The sequence below is a fragment of the Rhincodon typus genome, chromosome 17, assembly GCF_021869965.1.
Source record: "Rhincodon typus isolate 14 chromosome 17, sRhiTyp1.1, whole genome shotgun sequence".
Classification (NCBI taxonomy): Eukaryota; Metazoa; Chordata; class Chondrichthyes; order Orectolobiformes; family Rhincodontidae; genus Rhincodon; species Rhincodon typus.
Genome location: NC_063348.1, coordinates 39,807,850 through 39,831,807, shown reverse-complemented (window position 1 = coordinate 39,831,807; position 23,958 = coordinate 39,807,850). Strand labels below are relative to the sequence as shown.

The following is a 23,958-nucleotide window of genomic DNA, read 5'->3' as shown; positions in this document are numbered from 1 at the left end:
ACCTCATCTCTGACCTAAACTGTTTGAGTAGCAATCTGTTCACAATTTTAATGTAACTAATGACCCTGTTATTTTAAATGAAGAACCATCTACAGGATATGGTACGTACTGAGCTCAGCTAGATATTATACACTGTTTGTCTTTCTTTTATCAGGGTGCCACAGTGCGGAGGAGAATCTGACCCATTGGTACCAAAGGTTCTTGTTTTGGATATTGTGATGAGATGTTGCCTGCTTCATTCTCATCCATTGCACGCATGCACACTTCAAGTGGTGGTGACTCTCCCATTAACCAATCAATATCTGTATTACTTAGATGCATCTATCAGAAGTCCAAGCTGAGCTAAAAAGAGAATGCCCCTTGGTTCACAGCAAGTCGGTCTCCAGTCAAAGGCCTCTCTATAGTCAACCAAATGTCAAGAGGGTTCTGGCATACCTGAATGGTGATTTCCCAGACCAAGGCACCTATGCCTGGGGCAAAACTATTCAAGAGGTAAGCAGTTAGTGAAAGAACCTTCTTAATTCCCATTCATGAATGTGCCTACTCAACTATTCATAGATCATAGAATCCCTAGAGTGTGGAAATAGGCCCTTTGGCCCCACCAAACGTCAGAGCTTCCCACCCAGACCCATCACCCTGTAACCCACCTAATCTACACATCCCTGAACACTATGGACAATTTAGCATGGCCAATCCACCTAACCTGTACATCTTTGGACTGTGGGGGGAAACCGGAGCACCCGGAGGAAACCCACGCAGAGACTAGGAGAATGTGCAAACTCCACACAGACAGTCACCTGAGGTGGATTGAATCTGGGTTACTGGCACTGTGAGGTAGCAGTGCTAACTACTGTGCCACCGTGCCACCCCAACTATTGCTGTTACTAACCAAGCAATACAAACTCCAGCACAAAAGTAAACTCACTGTCCCTTCCAAATGCCATCATAAGTAACATCGGTCCCTATTACAAGACACTATAGTGAAAATTTGCAGGCCATGGTGCTGGTTGGATCAAAGCACATGTCAGATGTAACTTTTTAGATCAGCTTATTTAAACAATTGGTACATATTGCCTGTGGACTTTAATTAACATGGCAATATATATGCCTTTGTTCACAACTGTGGTATTTGTTGACTGGACGATTCTAAACCATTCCTGGCTGGTCTCCTGCATTCTACCCTTTGTAAACTTGAGGTCGTCCAAAGATTTGCTGCCCATGTCTTAATGCACAAGTCCTGTTTGCAATATTAGTGGGATATTATACATAGGGCTGCATTTCTGAAGATGCAACTGCTTATAAGAAAATGCCCACCAGAACTGCAAACAAATGTGGCAAAAGTCAGCATCCTTAAAGGATCAGAAATAAAAGGTTACTCAGCTATACCAATTATTAGCTAGTATGCTACAAAATGTTGCAAGTTGCCCATGGCAAAAACATTAGACAACTTTATAACTCCTTTGTAGTGTTACATGAATAATGTCATGATCATACAAGGCACTCTTGAGTAATCTGTAAACAGCAAATTTGCATGGCCCATTTATAGCACGTTTTAGTTTTTCACTTTAGTTTCAATTTAAAACAAAAATAAACAGCAAAACTTTAGACAAGTTAAAGATTAGTTCATTGCAAAGTTACTGCTGTATTCACACAAATAAAAGTAGTTCTTAGCTAAAGATACATTTAAAGATTAAAAGTAGGTTAGGATAAAATATATAATTATAAGGATCAGTCCCTAAGATTGTTGCAGGCCTGGCTACTTGCTTTCTGAAGTGAATGGGTTGAAATATGTAATCAAATTCAGCCATTGCAAGGTCTTCTGTACTTGAATAGCTGGGTGTTTGCCTGTACAGATGGACTTAGAAATTGTGAGAGAATTGTAATGCTTTAATGAAAAATGTCCCAAGAAACTTCAAAGAAACTTTTTGTAACAGAATACGATATCAAACCCCTTAAGGGGACAGTAGGTCAGGTGACAAAAGACTTAGTCAAAGAAATGGGTTTTGAAGGGTGTCTTAAAGGAGGAAAAACAAAGTGAAGAGCTGGAGAATTTTAGGAAATAATTTCCAGAACATAAAACAGCCAAAGACATAGCCACCAATGGTGGAGCAATTAAAATCTGGGATACACAAAATGCCTGAATTAGATGGGAACAGATACCTTGACAAATGGCACAGATTACAGAGACAGGGAAAGGATGAGGTGATGGAGAGACTTTAAAACAAGGTTAAAAAGTTTTAAGTCATTACAGTGCTTGATCTGGAACCAACACAAGTTAACTGGTGAGCACAGGGGTATTTCTTGATCCTCGCTACTTCTACAGTTATGTTACTTGAAGATTGTTTGAACTATTTCATCACAATACAGTTGACCTCTAAAAACCTTCCTCCTTGCACTCTCTCTAACTGGGAACCTTCTCTCTGATGATGACCCTCAAAGATTTCTTCCTGGGGGATTCTACACAAAATGGTTGCTCGCACCCTGTCTTATACAGACCAAAACTTAAAATAGCTACTAACTCAACTCTGATGAATCATGATCCTAAATTAAAGATTGGATTAGCCTAGGCTAGGGCCTGCACCCATACATGGTCTTTTAGATGAGAGCATTAACTTCATTAACTGTCCCAGCAATTAGCTTGGACAGCTCTCATTGTCAAGTTTTCACAAGCGAGGAAATGCTATTCAAGTCTTCAGGGTAGCCATTTATAATGAGGTCCTGCTTACTTTAGGAATTGTTTATAAAATTTCAAAAGGTCCCTTGTAATTTCTTCCTGAAGTAAGTACAGTCTATTCCCAATACCAGCTGAATCCACAAAAGTAGTCACATGACATCTAGAAGGCAATTTGTAAGATTATTTGTCAATTTTAAAGACAGATTGGCTTTCTTTACAAAATAAAACCATACAGACCCATATATCTAACAGGACCCACACTGAAGCTGCACCTTACATGTGAGATATTTGGTGTGAAGTTATTTTTCAAAGACTTTACACATCGAAGTATTTTAAGTCAACCTAGCTGTATGATGCATGGACATTCATGGAAACCCAGTCCAGGAACATATATCTCTACACCTGTTCTTTCAATCTTGAAATCCCTTATTCCAAACTGACACCAATTGTTCGCTTTACTTTCACTTGCCATTACATTTGTTATTCTAGCTCCAGACATAGGCCTTTACCTTAAGCTCTGCAATTTCTTCCTTTAATCTCTGTCTTTGAGTCTGTTTATTCTTTCCTAAGATGCTCCTTAAAATCTAATGTTTCATTATGTGGCTCAGAGTCAAAAATTGTTTGAATGCATTCCTGTGAAGTCCCTTGGAATATTTTAATTTGCTCAAAACACTCATGTAAGAGTAAATTGTTGTTGTTGTAGAGCTTTATTGCCCATCTACAGTGGCCTGGATCTTCTGCCACAGGTTTAAAGAGGCCTCAAATAAATCATGCAACATCTATTCCCTTTAAGATCTTGTATATCGCTTGTCCACATTCAGAAAAAGTTCTGAAGACAAAATGAGGCATCCTGTATGAAGGCAAAGGAATTTCACCTGGTGCTGCTGTAGATTAAACCTTTTATTTGGGGCCGTATTAGTACTGGAGAGATGTTGTGGAGCTGTGACCATATCCCTGCCTCTGAACCAGGGTTCAAGTCCCCCTCCCGAATATGTTGGCCGAGGAGGGAGCCTTCATTATGAAACAGGTTGTGTTTCAACCTGTAAACAGTTAAAACAACTTGTAAATCTTTCCAACATTCACCAATGGCAAGCAGTAAGGGCGGGTGAGATAGCTGGTCAGCCATGGTGGAAAGAAAACATTGCGAACGTCTACCCTCACTATCTATATCTCCATGGTACAACATGCATTTAAAATTGTGTGTTCCCCACAGCAACTCAGTGAGTTGGTTGACACAGTTGGCTGAAACCTTGCTGCATTGGTACCAAACAGCACGGGGTTTGATCCCTATTCTGGCTATGGTGGGTTTGGGACATACCTCCTTTCTCTATCATGGTGGAGGTTGTTGTGCTGAGGATTGGACCTGCTTGCAGACAGGGAAGAACGCAAGAAGAAAAAGAAAAATTCCCCTGGCTCATGAGGTGCATAGGAACACTCCAATCTAGAGTAACAACAGCTTTCATTTATGTGGCACATTTGGCACAGTAAAATGCTCTAAACTGCTTCATAAGAATATAACAAACAAAATTTAACACCAAACCACTAAAATATTAGACCAAATGACCAAAGATTTGGGCAACTTTAAAGAAGTTTTAAAGTAGGAGGAAAGTGTGGAGAGTTGAATAAGTTCAAGGTTAGGATTTCAGAGCTTGGGGCTGAGATGAAGAGAAGCCACAGCCACCAATGGTATGTGAAGGATACCAGGCTTTCACAAGAGGCCAAATTTGGAGGAATATAGACCCCTCAGAGGGTCCAGAGATTGCAGGTGTTGGAAGAACTGAGGTCATGGAGGGGATTTGAACACAAGGGTGAGAAATTTAACAAAAGCAAAATATTTTGGATGCTGGAGATCTGAAGTACAAATATCAAGTACTGGAGAAAGTCAGCAGCTCTAGAAGCATCTGTAAAGATGGGAACAGATTAAATGTTTTGAGTATACTCTTATTCAAAACTCTGAGATGAGAATTTTAAATTAGGGTTTTGTGACAGGCAATGTAAATCAGTCAGCACATGGTGATGTGTGAATGGGATTGGTGCAAGCTAAGATACAAGCAGCAAGTAACATGTAGCAAGACACAATCTTTGGATGAGTTGTTGAATAATTGGGTGTGAATAAAGCATGTTCACTTAGTTTCTTGGCGTTCTTCTTTGTGTCTGTACAACCAATAAATCTGCTGACTGATCTCGTTAACTGTCTTGCTGTAACCCCATTTCTGTCATAGATTCTTTTTCTTGTTGAGTTTAATGTTGAGTTCAAATAGTTCCCAATAGGGACACATATGAAACAAAGAGCAAGGACAAATCAACAGTCTAATTAGGCCTTTTCAAACTACAGCAAACAAACAGTAGAATTTGCCTCAATTCATTAACACAATCTATATTTTATCCTTCTTTAACAACTTCCAGAACTAAGCTCTGTTTACTTGTAGGTAGCATCTAAACGAGTGATGATGAGAAATTCTCATCTCGTTCAACAACACCAAGTTTTATAATATCTTTATTGTAATAAAATATCCTGAGGCACTTTGCAGGACCATTAGAAAACAAAGTATGAAGCCAAATCACATAAGGTGATATTAGGTCAGATAGCCAAAGACTTGTTCAAAGAGGAGGTTTTATGAAATTTTCAAAGGAAGAAAGCAGAACAGAGAGAGAGAGACAAGAGAGTTATAGAGAGGGATTTCCAGAGCTTAGTGCATAGGCGTCTGGAGGTGGCCATCAATGGTGAAGCAATTAAAATTGGGGTTGCTCAAGAGGCCAGGATGAGATGAGTGCAGATATGTGATGAGTTACTGGGCTAGAGAGGTTTACAGAGATAAGAAGGGATGATCAAATGGAAGGATTTGAAAACCAGGATGAAAACTTTAAAATTCAGACATTGCTGGTTTAGAGCCAATGTATGGGGTAACAGGTAAATAATCCTTGATGTAAGTTAAGATACTTACAGCAAAGTTTACACTGAGAAGCAGAGGAGTAAGTGGATAAACAGTAAGGAGGCAATAGGAAACCTATCACCCAAGATTCACCTGATTCGATTTTTGAGTGAGCGTTGAAATGGATGGATAACTCTTCTGCTTGAAATTGGTGGGAATTTCACTGATGAATTTCTACCTGGATCCCACCTCTTGTAGGACACTCAATGTGACTTTTATGCTGCACAGGACGGAGTCGTTGTTAACTCCAGGAGCTGAGTGCTGAGCATCTTGGTCAGCAGTGTTTAACTACTTTAACAACTTCAAGCTTCCCTTCTATCAGTGAAAGATGCACTAATTTGTGTGGGGACCAAGAAATCATTAAAGTTTCCCTGGCCTCTCAGATAGCCAGCTGCCACCCTCTTGTGCAGCTATACCCATATCTCCCCTAGCCCCAGCACAGGATGATTCCTCCCCATCCCCCACACCATACCAATCTTGAAGCAATGGCATTCAACACAGCTCCATATCTTCTCAATCCCCACTGACTGCCAGTAGCTCATGATTTGCCTTCAGATGAGTCCCCACCATTCAACTGTCAATAATACAGCCACACAGACTGGAGTGAGACTGTGGGTTGGGTGTGCAGGAGAATTGGAAAGGATCAGTTACAAGGCCAGAGGGTGACACTCGATGGACCCCTGCCTTCCCAATGCCGGAAAGCTCAGACTGAGTGCCCTTAGCAAGGGATAACACCCAGCCCCTTCCTCATCACCACCATCCCCTAAAGCCCTGACAGGGCGTGTTTCTCGAGCTTCCTGAATGAGGTGGGGGGAGTTCTCCATCTGTCATTGGCTGACTGCCTGTGGTGGTCAGATGGGGGCTATTGAGGGAGTATTAAATGCTCATTTAAGTACCACAATTCACAGTTGGGCATTGACAAGCCTTCCGTATGTAAGTGGAACATAAAGAAGAAGAAGCTTCAGTCTGATTTTTGTGCAGTCAGCATTATTTGTTTCTTCATAAAACATAGAACATGGAACAGTACAGCGCAGGAACAGGCCCTTCGGCCCACCATGTCTGCGCCAACCAAGATGCTATTCTAAACTAATTCCATCTGCCTGCACATGGTCTGTATCCCTTTATTCTCTGCCTGTTCATACATCTGTCTAAATGCCTTTTAAACTTTGCTATCGTATCATCTTCGACCACCTCCCCTGACAGTGCATTCCTGGCACCTACTAACTTCTGTGCAACAATACTTTCCTTGTACATCTCCGTTAAACTTACCCCATCTCGCCTTAAACCTATTCCCCCTAGTATTTGACATTTCCATCTTGGGATATCATTACTTTCACGATGATATGTTTGAGGGAGGGAGGAGGGCAGTTGGAAAAGTTGGTGTCGTAATATTGATCAAGGAGTCAATTACTGCAGGAAGGAGGGATGGTTGTTCAAATGAAACCATATGGGCAGGACCAAAAACAAGAGGTGGACAATCACTATGCTCGGGGTGTACTATCTTCCCCTAAACAGTAAGGGTGAGATAAAAACAATCTCAGAGAGGTGTAAATGTAATAGTGTAATAATGGTAGGGAATTCTAAATCTCTGATATTAACTGGGTTGCATATCACAAAAAAAGATCATGTTTCCCTGTTTTAGCTGCTTGAAGACTGCACAGCTCGGCTTAAGCTGCGATGCACAGCAAAGACCCTTTTCAGTCCTGACGGAGAGAGGATCACCTCGTGGGAAAGAATAGAGCGAGACATGTTGGTGTGCGTCTCCCTGGGTGAGCCTTTCATGACTAGTACAGGTTGGTACTGTCTTTTTGACATCTTGAGTGAATTCCAGAAAGCAGATAAAGAATAAGTGCTGACATACAGAATGTCCCTCGAATTAATGGGCTTTATCAGCCTGGGCAGGGGAAATATGAAGCCTGTTTTATGTTGTCTTGAACATTAATTGACAGCCTATGTGCACACATTCAAACTTGAAGGGTGTAATTAATTTTCTTATATAACACACTTTCATTTTGATCAATTAACATTCATAAAATGCAAAACCAATAGAGATGAAAATTGATACTGTTTCTACAATTGATTGTCAACCCCAGATTGGGTGGTAAATTTAATACCAGCTCTAGATGAAGGGACAGTCGCATATTCCTAATACATGTGATTATCACACTTTGTGGTTATGTGTGGGCACACTCCTAAATGCAGTACACTCCTAATGCTGCTTTTGTGGAGATGCCATCTTTCAGATGACACATTGAACAGATCCTTCACCTGCCTTCTTAGATTTGCATAAAAGATCCCATGTCCCTCTTTCAAAGACAAGCTAGGAGTTTATACCTGGTGTGCAGTATAAGATTTATTAATCAACATTGGTAAAAACAGATTAGCTGGTCATTATCACATTGCTATCTGGGAGAGCTTTCTGTGCACAAATTGGCTACCATATTTCCTGCGTTGCATCAGTCACTGTACTTTATATGGATTCTGCTGGTTTTTGTAAAGTGCTGTAGAATGAAAGATGGTCATGAAAGATGTGATTCAAATTTAAATCACTTTTTATCATATCTTTTGTAATCTTTCATGATAAAGGATCAGTTTTAGGCATTTTAGGAACAAGAGTAGAAATTGCTGGAAAAACACAGAAAGTCTGGCAACAGCTGTGCTGAGAAAGTGGAGTTATCATTTTGAATCCAGTGACCCTTCTTCAGAACTCCAGAACTTGGCTCACTGGACCTAAATCATTAACTCTGTTTTCTCTCCACAGATACTACCACACCTGCTGTGTGTTCTTCCAGCAATTTCTGTTTTCATTTCTAATTTCCAGCATTCACAATTATTTGTGGGTTTTTTTAAAATTTAGACATTTTAAGCATTGTTTGAAGTGTAAACTTGGCTAGAATGCTCCTGCTGTTCATCAGATAATGCAATGGGTCCTTTTACATCCACCTGAGATGGGGGAACAGGGTCGTGGTCTCACCTCACTTCTGAAGGGCTGCACTTCCAACAGTACCACATTCTGTCAGTAATTGTCCAAGGGTTATTTCACCACTTTCTGTGATCTCACAATTTATCACCCTACAATAGCCAGCGTGTCACATGAAAATGCAGAATCAGCCTTTAAACTCACAATTAGCTCTCAGTGTTTGATGCTTTTACCATTCAACAATATGCAGAAAGGCAATTTGTTTTTAATTATTTTCAATTATCTTGTCCTTTTCTGTCCTCTCACTTCCTTCCATTTTCCTCTCAACTCTTTTTTCTGCTTGTCCCACCCTTTCTCCCTCTCCTTTTCACTGTTGTTTTCTCACCTCTTCTTCACTTTCCTTTCTCCTCTCCTATCCCCTGCGTTCTTCTTTCCTTGTCTCCCTTACTTTACCCTCTCTTCCTCTTTCCTCTACCATCTCCTCTCCTTTCCCCTTCCCTTTTTCATTCTCCCCTCTTCAAACTGTGAACAGAGTTTGTATCTGGTCCTCACAACAGTTTATATTTAGCCTCTGTTTCTCTAATCAGAGGGGTGGAATCTGAGGCCCAGAAATTACTGGTGTTCTAACATTTACATCTTCAACAAAAGGCACAAGGTTTCTTTAAATACAACTGCATCTCATATAATTAACCTTCTCTTATTATGAACGGTGACAAAAACAGGGGTTTCTCAGTTGTCCTCGTTTTTCAAGGACCGTAACTTCCCCTCCTCAGTGGTCGAGAACGCCCTCAACCGTGTCTCCCACATCTCCCGCACCTCATCCCTCACACCCCGTCCACGCAATAAAAACCAAAAAAGAATCCCCCTCGTCCTCACGTACCACCCCACCAACCTCCGGATCCAACGCATCATCCTCCGACACTTCCGCCATCTGCAATCCGACCCCACCACCAAAGACATCTTTCCCTCCCCACCTTTATCTGCTTTCCGGAGGGACAACTCTCTCCGTGACTCCCTCGTCCGCTCCACACTCCCCTCCAGCTCCACCACACCCGGCACTTTTCCCTGCAACCGCAGGAAGTGCTACACCTGCCCCCATACCTCCTCCCTCACCCCCATCCCAGGCCCCAAGAAGACTTTCCACATCAAGCAGATGTTCACCTGCACATCTGCCAATGTGGTATACTGCATCCGCTGTACCCGGTGTGGCTTCCTCTACATCGGGGAAACCAAGCGGAGACTCGGGGACCGCTTTGCAGAACACTTACGCTCGGTTCGCAACAAACAACTGCACCTCCCAGTCGCGAACCATTTCAACTCCCCCTCCCATTCCTCAGACGACATGTCCATCCTGGGCCTCCTGCAGTGCCACAACGATGCCACCCGAAGGTTGCAGGAACAGCAACTCATATTCCGCTTGGGAACCCTGCAGCCCAATGGTATCAATGTGGATTTCACAAGTTTCAAAATCTCCCCTCCCCTCACCGCATCCCAAAACCAGTCCAGCTCGTCCCTGCCTCCCTAACCTGTTCTTCCTCCCACCTATCCCCTCCTCCCACCTCAAGCCGCACCTCCATCTCCTACCGACCAACCTCATCCCGCCCCCTTGACCTGTCCGTCCTCCCTGGACTGACCTATCCCCTTCCTAACTCCCTACCTACACTCACCTTTCCTGGCCCCATCCCCGCCTCTTCGACCTGTTTGTTTCTTCTCCACCTATCCTCTCCTCCATCCCTCTTCTATCCGCCTCCCACTCTCTCCCTATTTATTTCAAAACCCCCTTCCCCTCCCCCTTTTCTGATGAAGGGTCTAGGCCCGAAACGTCAGCCTCTCTGCTCCTATGATGCTGCTTGGCCTGCTGTGTTCATCCAGCCTTGCACCTTGTTGTCTCGGATTCTCCAGCATCTGCAGTTCCTACTATCTCTTTCTGAAGAGAAGCTGCTTTCTTGATAGAAGACTTGATAATCAGAGAGCAAGGGAGAAATTGTTTCATAAAAGAATCAGGGGCAACATGCGAGTCAGGTGTGGCTTTCAAATGCATTGCATTGATATGGATTCAACTGTAACTATCAAAGGGATTTGAATAAATACTTGAAGAAAATACCTTTACAACATGAGGAAAAAGGTGATGTGTGGGACTAATTGAATTGCTCCACAAAAGACTTGGCCCAGACACTATAGCCTGAATGATCTTCTTCCGAACTATTATGTGAATCCATGATAATGCTAAAGGATGCTTTTTATCATCTTTGCATGATATTAACTTTGAAATTCAGATCCTTTAAACAAGTAGGAAAAGTTATTTGTGTGCTGTGAACAATTGCCTACACTTCATTCTGATTCTCCTAAGAAGATAGCTATCAATAGGAGGTTAAAGGTTCAGTATTTACTGTGTTCAGATGACTAAACCAATTATTGAAAGCACACTTTGATTTGGTATCTAATCGGTGTGGATCATCCTGAAGATTTGTCACAAACCCATGTGGCTTTTGCACAGGAGCTTCCAAGAATACACACACAGTCAATACAGTCCAGGATGAGCCATTGGACACTTTGGAAATATTCTGTTAGTATTGGCAACTGTTATCACCATGGTAATACACTTTCTTCAACTTGCATTGTTCATGGATGTGATCTATTGTTTATAATTTTAATAAAGTCAATTTCAATGTGAACACAATAAAGGAGGAGTATCTATTGGTCTAAGACTATAAATTTGCAGTGTCAAACACAGAGACATAAGTATTGTATAAATTCCGGTACCTTTTGGCAAGTTTCCTAAATTAAAACGTCATTGGATCAAATGCCTGTGGGCAATGTTAAAGTAGGATCTATATCACCTATGTGGATTTCTCCTTGTCTGTTATTTACACACATTTTAGATTGATTCTCTTCACAGTCAACCGTACAGAAGCGAAATAAAATTAATGGATCTCACCTCATTCTCTCTCCCTGACAGTGTACTGTCTGGGATATATCATTCAATATCCAGTCCATGATCATCAATTATGATAAAGTGACAGTCAAGCACTCTGATATAAGAGCAGTGCAGACGGTGGGTGCTGATGTGAGGGGTAACACATCCACCTGCCTCCTTATAGCCTTTTCAGTGTCCACAAGGCTCAAGTGAGGCCTATTATTGAACATTCACCATTTGCCTCAGTGAGGGATGTTGCAAGTACCCCAAAGAAGCTCAAGTACCAATCAGAAGACACACACTGATCAAAAGACTTATCATCTAACTCTTCCATTGGTAGGGTGCTATGAATAATCTATTGGCCACTTCAAGAGAATGTGTTTTTCACATGACCTCTGCCATGGAGAAGAATTAGGGCGGCACTATTATATGAACACAGTATCCAAATTTATATGCCAAATTCTTACATCATTCAAACTTGGATGCATATCATTGTTCCTTCATTGACACCAAACCAAAATCTTGGACTTTCCTACTTGAAACCATGTCACATTATCATCACCACAAAGACTACTGTGGCTCAAGAAGATGGCCCACAAACGTGTTCTCCAGCAATCTAAAGATTGGAAATCGATGGACTTTATTAATATTAGCTAAATCTGCAAATCTTTCATCAAGACAATCTGGAATCTGTACAAAAACATATAGCATTTATATAGTACCTTTAACAGTGTAAAACAATCCAAGACATGTCACAAGAGTGTTGTCAAATAAAGCTTGAAACCAAGCCCCCTAAGGAGTTCTTAACACAAGTAAATAAATGGTTGGTCATAGAAGCATCTTAAAGAAGAAGAGAGGGGTTGAGAAGCGTAAATGGTAATGGAGGGAATTTCAGTGCCTAAATTCTAGATACCTGACCACCTTTTTCTGGAAATGGCAAATGTTGGTTATGTTGAGTTTCCACGAACGCCAAATCAATTTCGTGTAGGCCGCAGTGAGGATAGGTATCCGCACCTCCTCTACAATAACGCTCAACACTGGAGCCCCCCAAGGATGCATCCTCAGCCCCCTACAGCATTCCCTGTACACCTACGACTGTGTTGCCAAATTCTGAATGAATGCAATCTACAAGTTCGATGATGACACCACTGTAGTGGGACGGATATCTAACAATGAGTCAAAATACAGAAAGGAGATAGAGATCTTGGTGATGTGATGCAATGAAAACAAACTGTCTCTCAATATCGGCAAAACTAAAGAACTGATCATCAACTTCAGAAAGAAAGGAGAACGCGCCCCCATCTACATCAACGTAACTGAGGCTGAGAGAGTGAAGAGCATTAAGTTCCTCGGAGTAACGATAACCAACGACCTGTCCTGGACTTCCCACATAGATGCGACAGTCAAGAAGGCACAACAATGCCTCTCCTTCCTCAGGCGACTCAGGAAATCTGGCATGTCCATAAGATCCCTTACCAACTTTTACAGATGCACCATTGAAAGCGTACAGCCCGGGTTCATAATGGCATGGTATAGCAACTGCTTTGCCCAGGACTGTAGGAAACTATAGATGGTGGTGTGTACAGCCCAGACCATCACAAAAGCCAACCTTCCATCCATGGACTCTATTTACACGGAAAGGCGGCCAACATCATCAAAGACCCATCGCACCCCGGTATTGACCTCCTACAACCTCTTCCGTCAGGCAAAAGATACAGAAGCCTGAACACATGCATATGCAGGTTCAGGAACAGCTTCTTTCTGGCCATTATCAGACTGTTGAATGGACTCTAGCCTCAAATAATATAACCTGCAAGGTAACCTGTATGCCTGTAAGTCTTTTTGATTTGTACATCTTTTGCTTGCTATGATCTGCCTTTACCACTTGTAAACAAAGCTTTTCATTGTATTTCGGTACATGTCACAATAATTCAAAATCAAATTTATTCAATAATATGAATGTTAGTACAAAGGCAGACAGACAAATAATTTTTTACTAACTATTGTGTTAATGCAGTTAATCTAGGTATATCTCCTGTTAAATTGAAGTTAACATTCACATTCAAATATTTCTCCAAAACATTCCAATATATTTTACATATTTTTTAATAATTCTGTTCCATCAGTGACCAACCATAATCTTTTAGAAACATGCAGAAGGATTGAAATGTTATTATTGCCTTTACCTTTTACTTTCATGGGCTCCCTAATTTAAAAGATGCAAGCTTGAGTTTCATTGCCACTAATTGCACTTGCAGTACCTCACTCAAGTGAACTTGAAAATGTCTTGCAATGTTTTGCTGTGTTGACAGCATTATGAAAATGTAAGCTAAAATGACAATTGTCACTTAGGGATGCCATGGGATGACCAATGCATGCTGCAGGAAACGTCACAGTGATTTGGTGTTCTGCTTAGTTTGGGGACAAGGTGCTCTTTGGTGATACTGTAGAGGGATACGCGTTCTGCACAAGTCCATACTGTGCCAGATCTGAGAGTTCTGTTTCTGCTTATCCTCAGGTATAAGACATCAAAAGAGCCCTGGACTCAATCTTTTATCACCACTGCTTGATCAGAAAGAAAATCCACTAAAACAATTTTGAATTGACAAACATAAAATAGGATTTCTCTCCATGATAAAGTCCTCATAACAGAAACAGAAAGTTCCACAGCAGTAGGATAACACTGATCCTATTCCCACTCAAGATCCTCAATCCACAATCAGATGATGGAAAAGCAAGATACCAAACAATCCTTCCTGGACTTAAGTAAATAAGAAGAGCAACAAGACCAGCAGCAACCTTTGGCAAAAAAAATTTAATTGAAAACAATCACCAATAAATTAGATGATATCACCACCAAGTCAAATTAGCTGACTATAAGTTTCCCTTTGTTGAGAGGAGTGTGCAAAAAAAAGACACAAAGTTTGACTAAGTTGAAAATAGACATGCTACAGTCAACCTAGCTCAAATTTACAAACAGGCCACAATATAAAACACGGGCAGATGCATTTTCTCAGACGTGTTGATTTGGAAGCTGAGATGAAAGGTCAGAAACAGACCCATTATTTATCACAGTGTAATGTGAATCAGTGATTTTCAATTGTTGCATTGCTTTTCTCTATGTACCTAAGGTAAGGCAAGGACACATTCTTTTGTTAAGAATAAAGGCTGACTGAGTCACAATGGGTAGAAAATTATTGTGTTTTGGAGCTTTTGGAGTTTAGATTCCATATTTCTTTCAAAGTGATTTGTGGCCTCAACTATTTCTCTGTACGTCTTGCCACTGGTTTGCCAGTCTGGGACCGTAACATTTAACATCTTCACTAGTTCGAGTTGTAGACCCACAATAAATGCGGATTTGATGGTTCGAGGTTACTATGGTCTAATTCATCCGGAGTGTCAATATTGCCAGCTAACCCAGGGTGTTCAATCCAGATTGCCACAAAACGCTCCCATAATCTCTCAATTCCTCATTTATTCATTGTTAGCAAGTAGAGATTTTACTCCAGTCAATTTTAGGGGGGCCATAATCTTTTAACCAGTCACAGATGGCACTCCATCCATGCTCTAGGTTTTGTGTCTGTCCTTCCATGTTATCCTGTGTTCTGTTGAACAGTTTCCTGCCTGCATTTGCCCCCTCTCATAACAGACAACAGTTTTACACCGTCCATAGGGTGTAAGCTGTAAATTTTTTTTGTTTTTCTAGTTCATTGCATGTTTTCATAGTCCTTTTTTTTGGGTGTGATAGTTCCTTTGACCACCACTCTATTAATTTGGGAATATGGGGCTTGTGAGTGACCCATTGAATACATTCAGTTACTTCCCTTTGTCTCCTTCCTTTTTTTTCTTTTGGCGGTGGGTTTGTATAGGTCATAAATAAAACAATTGTTGTCATTATCTGAACTGTCAGAGTCACTACTGTCAGAGTTTTGTTTCCCAATTTCGTTCAGGGCCCAAACCATGTGTCTGTCTTGCCGAGTCATATATTCCAATTAAGGAGGAGCACTGGGATAAAGAGGGAGTGATGAAACATTAGATAGACTGGTATAGCCTTCCATTCTTTTTGAAGTTCTTGTTGAGTCATTTTAGTTCGGGACAGACCGCCTTTAATTGGCCTTTTAGGTTATTAATTTCACGGTCGTGATTAGATTTATCAATGATTTCGTGTCTCTGTCTAATTTGTCTCATTAGGCATAGACACCAACGGAGATATTCTTTGTCTTTTAATCAGGTGATTTTTCCCCAGACATATTTAATATTGTCCAGGGACCGTTGCCCCATGGAGATTCCATATTTCTCATGGATTTCTGACAGGGTCGTAGAGAGGTCAAACTTTTGCTCAATATATTCCTTTAAATTCTGGAGAATTTTGCCTTCAGATATGTCAGGTGGAGCCTGTTGCCTTTAACAGTTGTGGGCAACTCAGATTTAGACATCTTCAGGTGATGTTTATACTGCTACTTTTAGAGCCGTTGGGTCCATTATAAGGCCGTGGGTCTCTTGTGACCTCAGGCCTTTTATGTGCCATGGGTGTGGAACCACCGGATTATAGCTGTCCAGTTTATATTTTCTGTTGACGATAAGGTTCTTTTGGTGCAATCGCATTTGACTGTCCCCGAAAATCCTTTATAAGGCTGGACTTTTATTAAAAGAGGAACCCTTACCTTGGGGCACCGGTATGTGTACGGAATGTCCTCAGTCTTTGCATCTCTGCAGTCTTTGCGATCCTGCCAACTACGCCACATCGATGGACACTCTATTCAATCGTAGAATAACCAGTCGTCAATGGTTCAAAAGTTCGAACATTTATTAGCAGAAGCAGTGACAGTTACATTATGGTTGCCAAAAATAATTGTGTAGCTGTGTCCGATCTGGATTCGGCTCACATTCCTATTAGCTGTCGATCAGATGGTTACAAATTGAGATGTTCCCGAAACCACAAACTGTTTGTTATACCTAACCACGAGGTTTAAGCGAATGTCTGTTCATCAAATATGCTCGTAAGAGGTTCCCCATTTTCTAACCACCATGCCTAGGCTAATGTTTTTTGTTGATATACGCTTGTAAGAGGTCCTCCATGTTCTAACCACGATGTCTAAGTTAATGTCTACTTTTGATATATGCTCATTTCTTCTCTGAATCAGTTTCATCTGTCATCTGCAAGCTCCCTTTTTGTCTTAGCATTTACAAATTTAAGCCTTGTTATGCTATAGTTTAATCACACAATTTTCAATATATTCCACAAAGCTCTTAATAGAATATTAGCGCCTTCCTGTAAATTAACTCAAGACTCCAAAGAACTTCTGGTACACAGAAATGGAAATGTAGAAATGCACAAATAAATGTATGGAAGGTGTATAAAGACATCTCAAATAATGTAACAGACTATCTAACAATTGTTGAACAGGTTAGATTGAGAACAATGCAGGCTGACAACAGGGCTAGAATTTCTTGTCATCTGCACTCAATAATAGGCATTTTAAAGAAAATGATAGACATAAAGATTTACATTTATAGAGCACCTTCATTGACTTCAATATATGCTAAAAAAACTTTGCAGCCAAATAAGTTATTTCAAGCGTAGCCATCGAATAGGAAACACTGTACATTGCAGCTTCCAGAAACAGCAATGTGATAATGACAAAATAATCTGATTTTGTGATGTTGATTGAGGGCTAAATTTTGGACTGAATGCTGGGGAGAATGCTCCTACTGTTCTGAAAAATGAAATATTTTACTTGAGAAGGAGAAAGGGAGACATGATATATATTCCCTTCAAAAGGTGGCAGCTCCTATTATGTACCACTCCTTCAGTGCTACTCTCAGACTGTCAACTCAAACTATATTCTCAAGTCCTGACCAGGACTTGAGGAATGAAGAATAGAAAGAAAGTGCTTTTTATCTTTGATTAACCTTTAATCTTTCACTTCTGTTTAACTTACTGTGTGTATTCCGACATTAGATGTCCATAATTAATGAATAGGTTTATTCAAAAAACGCCACTGAAGGCTTAGGTAAACTGTATTGAACAGTGCTGCCCCATATATTTTGCTGAATTCACTGCAGGGCAAATTTGTTTCTTCATATACAATCTTTTTGTGTGGTTTGTTCTTCTCTATAGAGATTATCTAATAGAAATTTCCTGTCAATGTTGTTATTGTAGGAACACTGAATGTGTAGCCTCGAGCGTGTACTGCAGAACAAGGCACACCAACCACATAACACTAAACAATACAACTTTAATGTGCTACTCTGAATATGTTGCATTCAACGTGTAATATTGAACATGTCACACTTAATATGTAACACTGAACATGCAACAATGAATATGTAGAACTGAACATATAGCATGAACTGAACCTATTGCACACTCTTATTGAAATTCCATCTCCTGTACTTGAATGGATCCATATGGGTTGATTCCTCCATTAAAATAAGAAAGACAGAAACTTAATACAAGTGCATTCAGCAATCATAATTATTGGCAACAGCAGTTTCTGTCTCAATCTGTTTTTATTTTGGCTTGCTGCAGTGAAATACCTTCATGTGCTCATTCTGCTGATTATTTTCTCATTCCAAATCCCCTTCTTTTCCTGAGGGCTTTGACTCCCGCAGGTTTATAATTGCAAAATATGGGCTCACCTCCAATCTCTCATCTGAGGAGCCAGTATTCTAGTAGGAGCCTATCAACAGCTGGCACTCATGTCCAGGATTTTACATAGAGCCTCAATTATTTTAATACTCTGCTGACTGGCCTCCTACTCTCTATGAACATCATACCACCTAAACCCTTCTGCCTGTATCCTAACTTCCACCAAATCTTTCATTTGTCTGTGCATACTGACTTACATTGAGCTCGAAAATTACTGTATTAACTTTCTCATTATCATATTCAAATCCATCTGTAATCCACTCTGTGAATTACTTGTTTCTTCAATTCTTGCCTCTTGTCCATCCTCATTCCTTTTGTACCTTTAGCTGTCTAGATCCTAAACTCTGGAATTCCCACCCTAAACCTCTTCACTTCTTCACATAAATCCATGATAAAATCTACCCCTTTGACAAAGCCTTTGGGAATCTGTTTCCCCATGTGGATGGACGTCAATGTTTGCCTTCTGGTGACGGGGTCTTTTGAAGTACCTTAGGACATTTTTGTACTTTTCTATAGAAATGCTACATAAACGCAGGTTGTTATTGTAGAAAATGGGGGAGGCCAACAACATTTTGCTTAATGCCCAAGATCATTTAGGTGCAGCATCAATGAAACTTGATAATTAATAGACAAAATAAAGGTGAATTCTTTGACAGTTGTGTGATATTCCTCATTACCATCCTTTCACGCACTGCATTCACAATCTGAACTACTTACTGTGTTTAAAACAAAACTTATTACCCCTCTGGCTTTTGCCAATCGGGTAAAAATGTGGCCTTTCATTACCAACTCTCTGGCCAGTGAAAACTGTTCACTCTGTCAAAACCATTCATAATTTGAACACTTTTGTTAAATATCGCATTAACCTTCCCTGCACTGAAACTAATCTTGGTTTCTCAAGATGGCAAGATGTCTGATCTTGTCTTCACTACCTGCTTCCTTCAGCAGATAGGAAGATAGACCTCATACCCTTCCTTGTGTCAGTAGCTCAGTGCTACATCAGGTAGCCACTCTGAGGAAAACACTTCCTGAGCTGCATTGAAATGGTGTGATTACACTGGTACCATTTGCACATTCAAACCCGACAGAGGCTCAGCTATTGCTTGACTGCACACCTAATCAACCTTTTTCCCTAATAAAGTCAGGCATAACACATTCACGCACACACACTGGCTGACATAGTCGCATATAATGTTACTGTTGTCTATGACTGGCCCTAGCATCTCCCATGGGTGACCCATAAACTTTTATCTGCTGCCTATTGAAATGTCTAGAGGTCAGCAAGGCTGTACAAATGTTACTCTTGCCACATTTCTGCCAGACTAAGGTTGTCTCTGGGAGCCTTTTGTGAGTTTACAGTTCATATTTGGAGTCCTCACTGTTCCTTATTTCCTGCATTGAAATGAAACGCTGGAGCCAACTGTTATCGGAAAGAAAAATCTACTTGTGGAATTTAACTGCCATGAGCATTTTGGAGATTTTCCTTTTTAACTGCTATTTGCAGAATCCAGAACACACTCCAATGAATTAAACATGTAGTTTCTGCAATGTGTTCCCAATTTAAAAGAAGATCTATCAGGTTTAAACTAGACTGGAGGAATGCACGAATTCATCCCACACTAATAACAGGAAAAGCCTCCCATTCATCGTTTTGCTGTTCTTTGGCATCTTCCCTCGGTTTATGTGAAAAATTACAAATGAGAAAGTTTACTCAAACAGTGCATCAAAATTAAAATACTATCCACTCGTTTTAATTATTGTACTACCACTTTCCAGCGTACTTGTATTTGGTTTGTGTCTAATTCTGATATCAGCCAAATCATATCACTCTCACGCCTGAGACAGAATGTTGTGAGTTTAAGCCCCAATGCAAGGATATGAATAAAAAACACCTCACTCTGGAGGTAATTCAAAAGTGCTGTATTTAGTGAGAGATATTAAACTAAGGTTCCATCTCATGTGGATGATGTAAATGATCCCAACATGCTATTTGGAAGAAGAACAGAGGTCCTGATGCAAGGTCACAATCTGAAGTATCGGACTGAATTTTACCAAAAAATCAGCTAAGAGTCAATTTTGAGGAGTATTTTGAGAGTTTCTCTCCATAAATTCTAGAGGTATAATTCATGCAGCTCTCCACAACTCACCCAATTATGTAAGCGCCACCCCTCTTTGGCACCGCTTTTTTGCAATCTCACAGTCATCGCTGGTGGACACATTCACCGCTGCTGGGACTTTGAGGGATTCCTGTCTCTGGCACCATTCACCAGGTTGATTGCTGCCAGCCAGAAATTGCCCTTCATAGCCTCAGTGTTGGAAACATTGCCAACAAGTTCATGCTGGCACTTCATTTTGCTGACAGTGTCCAGGATGCCTTGGTGAATGGAATGGTAGAGTGGAGGGCCATTCTCTTTCCTCACAACTTCCAGAGGAGATAAAGTCAATAGATCCTGGTGAAATATTTGGGACAGTTGGATGAAATGTCTAGCGAGACCTCTCTTGATGTTGAGGCAATAAATTTGAATTTTCCAACCTAGTCCTGAATTTTGAGAGGAAATTCTCACTGGTCAACAGTCTATTAAAAGGGATAATCGTTCATGATTACTTAATCTCACCTCATTACAATGAGGACAGCCATTCTCCTGTCCACTGGATAGAAACTATACACTGAGAATTTCTGACATTAAAGTCTGAGTGGATACCTAGTGATTCCAACTCGTTGCTTGTTCCTCCAGAACTCTATCATAGTTACCCAGCGCCAGTGCCTCAAGGTGCACGCACGCACGCACATATGCACACACACACACCGCATGCAGTGACTACACATCTGCCATGTCCTCGGATGCAGGTATTCAGCACATTCCAGCTTCTCCACACCATCAAAGAACATCTCTAATCCACTACTTATTATATCTCTGTGTTGTAATGCCACTGGAATGCGCTAGCCCATCTTATTGGAATGTTGCTACACAGACAATTTGCGTGCATGCACATTCTCCCAACTCATGGATTGGACCAAGTTACACCTCAGGGCCGCTCACTCACTTCAGTAGTGCCCTCTCACTTTCTGCCTACCTTGATGGGCACAGCATCCCTGCATTGCCTTGCCTTTTTTTGTACGTTGGCCCCTCAGTCATACCTTAAAAGTTCACATTACTTCTGTCTTGTCTTGTTGATTAGTACAGATGCAAAACCAGGAAGCCTTACATGCTTGTCAGCAGTTGTCAGTCAAGGGACTGGACATACAGCTGTATGCATCACACAATATCCACTAGATAATGGTAGCAGAGCTTGGGCCCAGGCTTGTCCTATTCATCCGCTTTTTTTTCTTTTGCTTTTTCATTCTTCCCCTTCTTTTTTCTCAAACTTACCTGATGAAGAGAGCTCTTCAGTGGGAAGGCGGCTTCAATGGGCTCTGGAGCAGCAGCGGCATCTTCAAAGGCACTGAAGCCTGCATCTGGTAAGCCCAGTGTGGGACACTCTCAGCGGCATGGCACGGGCTGGGAAGTCAAGTGTGGGGCATTCTCAGCGGCATGGCATGGGCTGGGAAGCCCAGTGTGGGGCACTCTCAGCGGCATGGCATGGGCTGGGAAGCCCAGTGTGGGGCACTCTCAGTGGCATGGCATGGGCTGGGAAGTAAGTGTGGGGCACTCTCAGCGGCATGACATGGGCTGGGAAGCTCGGATTGTGGGGCTGTAGCATCAGAGAAGGAAAAGTTCGACTCTTTTTAAGTTATCTTTTTTATGTTATTCTAAAGTTATTGTGAATGGTGTCTATATACAGTAACGGTACACACTTTTCACGTGATAATAATAAATGATGCAAATTCAAATTTATGTCAGTGTTACTCCTGCACCATATAAAAACACTGCATGTGCTGCAAACAAATGGCCATGTGTCAAAAGTCTAAGGGGCATAGTCCTCAGTGACGTCAAGGGAGATAGCCTTCTGGTTGTGGTTCCTGGCACAGTAAGACAAGAGCAGCCTCTGATATCACTACAGGGGCTTGGGCATCAAGTGGTCAGGCTCAGGAAGTCTGTCCTTCTGCATTCTGGAGAATGGGTGGTCAGCCCTGTTGGTTCAGTATGACCAGTCCAGGGAGTCACAGGAATGTAGATGGGGAGCAGTACAGTTATCAGTCAAGGTTATGGTCAGTCCTTATTTGTTTGAACTTCTGTCACAGAACCAGAGAATTATGCAGTACAGAAGAGGCCCTTTGGCCCATCAAGACTGTACCACCAAAAATATACTACTACTTACACTAGTCCCACTTTCCCACACTAGGCCCATAGCCTTGAATGGCCTGTGTTCTGATGCTGGGGTGGAGGGACCTTACTTTACCTTGGCCTTGGACTTGGAGATTTGGATTGGACTTGGGGGTGCTGTTTCTGTCTAGAGAGCGCAGATATTGCTGATTGTATCATACCTTCCTCTACATGACCTCGGAGAGAGTCACAGGCAGGGACAGTAGAAGGGCTGGCTGCCTCTTTGGTGTCCTAGAGAGGAGATGTCTGAGGGTGCCTGTGAGTAGTTCCACAACTGTTCACATTATACATTAATGATCAGGATGAAGGAACTGAAGGCATTGTTGCTATGTTTGCAGATGACATAAAGACAGGTGGAGGGACGGGTAGTGCTGCGGAGGCAGGAAGCATGCAGAAGGACTTGGACAGGCTGTGAGATTGGCAAAAAAAGAGGCAAATGGAATACCATGTTGGAAAGCGTGAGGTTATGCATTTTGCTAGGAAGAATAGAGTTGTGGACTATTTTCTAAATGGGAAAAGATTCAGAAACTTGAAGCACAAACGGACTTGTGAGTCCTAGTTCCGGATTCTGTTAGGGTTAACCTGCAGGCTCTGTTGGCAGTTAGAAAGGCAAATGCAGTGTTAACATTCGTTTTGAGAGGGCTAGAATAGAGCAGAGTTGTATTGCTGAGGCTGTATAAGATTCTGGTCAGACCTCATTTGGAATATTCGGAGCAGTTTTGGGCCCCACAACTCAGGAAGGATGTGTTGGACCTTCAAGGGGTTCGGAGGAGGTTTACAAGAATGATCCCAGGGATGAATGGTTTAACATATGAAGAGTGGTTGAGGCCTCTGAGTCTGTATCCAATGGATTTTAGAAGGATGAGGGGGATCTGATTGAAACTTATAGAATACTGAGAGGACTGGATAGAGTGGATGTGGAGAGGATATTTCCACTCGTAGGAAAGACTAGGACCTGAGGGCACAGCCCCAGAGTGATGGGACGACCCTTCAGAACTGAGAAGAGGAGGAATTTCTTTAGCCAGAAGGTAGTGAATCTGCGGAACTCATTTCACTCAATTCTGTGGAGACCAAGTCATTAAGTGCATTTAAGACAAAGGTAAATAGGTTCTCGATTAATAAGGGGATCTAACATTACAGGAGAATGGGGGTTGAAGAACACATTAGCCATGATCAAATGGCAGAGCAAACTTGATGGGCTGAATGGCCTAATTCTGCTCCAATGTCTTAAGGTCTAAAGAGGTTGCAAAGAGATGTAGACAAATGAATGGGCAACTAGATGGCATATGGAACATGATATGGGGAATTGTAAGGTTATCGGAATAGAAAAACAGAATTTTTAAAAAGTGTCTGAGACCTGTGAGCATTGATGTTGAGGGATATTTGGCAGCTTGGCAGTACTCATTTAAAGGGACATAATGTTAGCATGCATGTTCAAGGAGCAATTAAAAAAACAAATACCTTATTCACCTTTCAGAGATAGTAGGAACTGCCAATGCTGAAGAATCTGAGATAACAAGGTGTAGAGCTGGATGAGCACAGCAGGCCAAGCAGCATCAGAGGAGCAGGAAAGCTGACGTTTCGGGTATGGACCCTT

General features: G+C 41.4%; 1 protein-coding gene across 1 annotated transcript in view; it reads left to right on the top strand.

Annotated features, from left to right (window-relative positions):
* Positions 1-23,958, top strand: part of LOC109927834 (doublecortin domain-containing protein 1-like) — a 395,969-nt gene that overhangs the window by 362,867 nt on the left and 9,144 nt on the right. Inside the window, exons 34-35 of the mRNA XM_048607351.1 lie at positions 316-492; positions 7,250-7,400. Coding sequence (XP_048463308.1) covers positions 316-492; positions 7,250-7,400 — 328 coding nt within the window. The remainder of the gene's footprint in view (positions 1-315; positions 493-7,249; positions 7,401-23,958) is intronic.